Source organism: Rhagoletis pomonella, unplaced genomic scaffold, assembly GCF_013731165.1.
Source record: "Rhagoletis pomonella isolate Grant_MI unplaced genomic scaffold, Rhpom_1.0 Rhpom_scaffold_00024, whole genome shotgun sequence".
Lineage (NCBI taxonomy): Eukaryota > Metazoa > Arthropoda > Insecta > Diptera > Tephritidae > Rhagoletis > Rhagoletis pomonella.
Window position 1 is genome coordinate 803,548 of NW_023458578.1, and position 4,201 is coordinate 807,748.

At 44.4% G+C, this 4,201-nt stretch overlaps 1 protein-coding gene across 1 annotated transcript; it reads left to right on the forward strand.

Annotated features, from left to right (window-relative positions):
• The first annotated feature begins 1,854 nt into the window (after nt 1-1,854).
• On the forward strand, nt 1,855-2,331 carry LOC118749631. Its single transcript, XM_036484433.1, has one exon. It carries the CDS (start codon nt 1,855-1,857, stop codon nt 2,329-2,331), a length of 477 nt encoding a protein of 158 aa, XP_036340326.1.
• Nucleotides 2,332-4,201: the final 1,870 nt, after the last annotated feature.

The following is a 4,201-nucleotide window of genomic DNA, read 5'->3' on the forward strand; positions in this document are numbered from 1 at the left end:
GCTGGTGGAAATCAGCAGAAAATACTCGGCTCGTTATCTCTACCGGTCACTTTTAAAAATATTACGAGGACTATTCTCTTTTATCTTGTACCGTCACTAATCCAAGAAGCATACCTGGGAGTTGATTTCTGGAAAGCATTTGCGTTAGCACCCGATGTATTTCCAACCGTTTCTTGTTTAGCTTTTCCAAATGAGGATGAGCCAAACTTCCATCAGCTCACACCAGATCAGAAGATAGCATTGCGAGAAGTTGTTCAGGGGTTTCCCTCGTTCGAAAAGCTAGGACTAGGTCAAACCAGTTTAGTGACTCACCATATAGACACGGGTGACGCAGTGCCAATTAAAGGCAGGCGGAAGCCTATAGCGAAATTGAAAGGCTACTTAAGATGGGAGTGATTGAGGAATCGAATCCACCGTGGTGTAGTCCAGTGGTACTAGTTCGGAAACCAGGCAAGGTCAGCCTGTGTATTGACTCCTGGAAGGTGAACGCGGTCACAAAGAATGACTCGTACCCGTTGCCCCATATTAATGGGTTGTTGAGCAGGTTAAAGGACACATACTTTATAAGTGGTATTGATTTGAAGGATGCTTTCTTTCAAATCAAATTAACGGAATCGTCTAAGGAAAAAACGGCATTTGCGGTTCCAGGAAAGCCATTGTACCACTTTAAAGTAATGCCCTTTGGCCTGTGCAACGAGATTTTACTAAAAATTTGTAATTCAATGTGATGCATCCAAAATAGGGGTAAGAGGCGTGTTATTCCAGCTCGATGAGGAAGGGGTAGAGCATCCCATAGCTTTCGTATCGAAGAAGCTTAATAATGCTCAGCGGAATTATACGGTCGCCAAGCTGGAATGCCTCGCCGCAAAAGTTAGCGTCAAGCATTTCAGACCATATATTGAAAGATTGCCTTTTCGAATAACTACTGACCATTCAAGTCTCAAGTGGCTAATGACACAAAAAGACTTGAGTGGCAGGCTGGCAAGATGGTCGCTTCTATTGCAACGATACAACTTTAGGATGGAGCATCGCAAAGGTTCTTTAAATGTTGTGCCGGACACCCTTTCGCGTTTTGACGTGGACGAACTCTCTTCTACCCCACCTCTAGAAATTGACTTGGCGTCACCGGAATTCGACGGCGTAAAGTACTTGGAGCTTTGTAAAACAATTGAAAACAATCACGAAGGGCTGCTCGATCTACGCATAGTCGACAATAGAGTTTACAAAAGAGTGATGTTTCGAAGAGGTGTGGAAGAGGAAGAAGATTCGGTCTGGCGTTTGTGGGTACCGGAAGGTCTGACGGAGCTCGCAATCAAATGCTCACATGATTCCAATGCTAGTTACCATGGAGGTTGGCAAAAGACTTTAGAGCGTATTTGGCAGCAATATTTTGGCCGCAAATGGCAAAGGACATACGCCTCTATGTAAGCCGTTGCGAAACCTGCAAAGCCGTGAAAGCCACCAATCAAGTGTCCAGACCACCTATGGGCAATTCCTTCGTATCCGAGAGGCCATTCCAGCGTCTTTATTGCGATTTCTTAGGTCCATATCCGGGTTCAAAGCGAAGAAACCAGTTTTTGTTTATAGTGCTAGACCATTTTTCCAAATACGTATTTTTGAAGGCGATGCAAAACGCGACGTCGGCAAACGTAATTAGCTTCTTTAGTACAGAGATTTTTCCAGCTTTCGGGGTCCCTCAATTCGTCCATAGTGATAACGGGAAGCAATTCATTTCGAAGGAGATGCAGCAGTTTTTTGACGGGGTTATACTCACGGCAGGCTAACGCCTCTGAACGCGTGAACAGAGAGATTGTTTCGAAAGTTAGAATATTCCTGAAAGACAAACAAGATCACATGGACTGGGACAAACATATTCCCGAAATTCTGTCGATTTTAAGAAGCGATTACCATACGTCGATTCAGAGCTCGCCATACTTCGCGTTATTTGGACAAAATATGATACAACATGCGCCAGCCTATAGCATACTGGAGAAACTGGGTAGCCTAAGACAAGACGAAGTCCCGATTACAAGCAGAGCTGACAAGCTAGCAAACATTCGCGAACATATACGAAAGAACCTTGAGTTAGCGCAAGACAGAGCAGCGAACACGTACAACAAACGTACGCGAGTTGTGAATTACCGGGAAGGACATGAAGTATTCCGGAAAAACTTCGCTCTTAGCAATTTTAAGCAAGGCATAAATGCTAAATTCTTGCCTAAATATATCAAGTGTCGCGTCCTGCGAAGGGTAGGCAATGCTTTGTACGATTTAGAGGACTTGAATGGCAAACCGATCGGGAGGTTCCATGCATCTGACATTCGGCCGTGACACTGTCATCTGTCACGAAGAGCGATTCGAAGTTAAGCTTTTTTTTCAAAATTTAATAATCACGTTTTTTCTCAAATTTATATATATACACGTTTTTTTCCAATATTAAACTTAGCGAAAGGGTAAAACCTTGACCGCCGCAGACTGCCCGGGGTCCAACTCTGCATGGATTTTCCTCGAAGCTAAGTCATGTAGGGCTGTAACTCGCTTCTGTAACTCTTCCCTACCGATCATTTCTCTGCTGGTAGAGAATATACGTCATTCATTACTACTCCTTAGCAGTAAAGAACAAGGCGAGAATTCAGATATAAATTCGCCCTGGTAAAGAATTGAGACAGAGACGAGCTACTGGACTAGCGGAGGGGCCGTACTGTGAAGACCGACTAAGTTCGGCAATTGGGGGGTGGCTAACTCTAGCCAGGGAATGTGAATAGAGCATCTTTTTTTTCTCGTACTGTCCTTTCCACTGGGCGCTTTCGCGGTCGGGGACAAACCGCCCAGTATCCTCCCCGAGCATCTATATTCATAGGACGTTCACGTGCGATCCCACCGGGAGTCGTGAACTGCCTGACAATCCGCACTCCCATTAGGATTGCCTTTTAGGAGTTTTGACGAGTTCTCCTTATCAAAATGTCTAATGCCTTTCGGAGTTTTGACGAGTTCTCCTTTAAGAAAATGTCTCTTGGGCCGCAAAGCCATAATGAATAGGAAACAAAATAAATATATACACGTTTTTCCCAGCCGCCGGACGGCTATAAACTCGCGGCCAAGTGTCCTTTTCAGGACAGCCTACCCTGTGTTCTTCTTAGCGGTGTTGAACTAGTCGGGGGCAGGGTGTAAAGACCGACTAAGTTCGGCACTTTGGGGGGTAGGCTTCTCTGGCCTAAAACAATAGAGAACCACCACAACACCGGACTTGAATTTTTCCCCAGAGTTTACTCGGTATAATTCTGACTCAAGCATTTCGAAAAGAACGCTAATTCAACCCACACTTAGTTACGCAGCCGTTGATTGTGTCGAATACGCCAGGCAAACTCTGGTATACCTTTAATTTTTTCTTCACTACCAGAATTACAAAAACCACCCTGACTTACTGAAACCCCAGATTGAACCTTTTAAAACATTAAACTCATTGTTTTATGAATACAAGAATTACAGGAACCCGATTCAGTATTAACTGAATCAGTAGACTTATAGTTCCGGAGGCTGACTATACAGATCTGATCCACCCAGCATTACAGGCGAATACTGACGCGGAAAGTAGTACCGGCGTTACCTTCAGTGGTCCAGTATCATAGAACTAAACTTACTAGTCTCCCAATACTGAGTCGGACGAACCCTAACTGCCACCTGACGTAACTACGGGGTGTTATTTTTTTTTTGCCCGGCTAAACACTTTTTTTGAGACTCTATATCACGTTCTTGTGATTTTACCACCTAACTCTCTTGCGGACGCCTTGTGAAGACAGTTAACCCTTTTTCCTGTTCGCTTCTGTGACGAGTCGTGAAGTGAAGCAGGTTTGTTATGGGTTACTGTTCGCCGCACAAAATATAAATACTTTATTCTTCGGCGTATAGCGCACCCGGTAGCGTGCCATAAATTTCACCAGGTAATAATTTTTCCAGAGCATAAGGCAACACCAAAACTGCCATTTTGCGATAACTGTGTTCCTTGCGGACAGTGTCGCTGATTGTCACTAGTTCCTGCAGGTCTGTTCGCCTACCTTTCTCGGTTGATAAACGCTTCCCCCGCACAGGCTGGTGATAGTTTGTGACAGCTACCTGTAGCTGCGTCCTCACAGGATTGAGTTATATCTTGACACAAATGTGAAAATATAGAGAGCAATATATATCAGGGTTGTATTCTGGC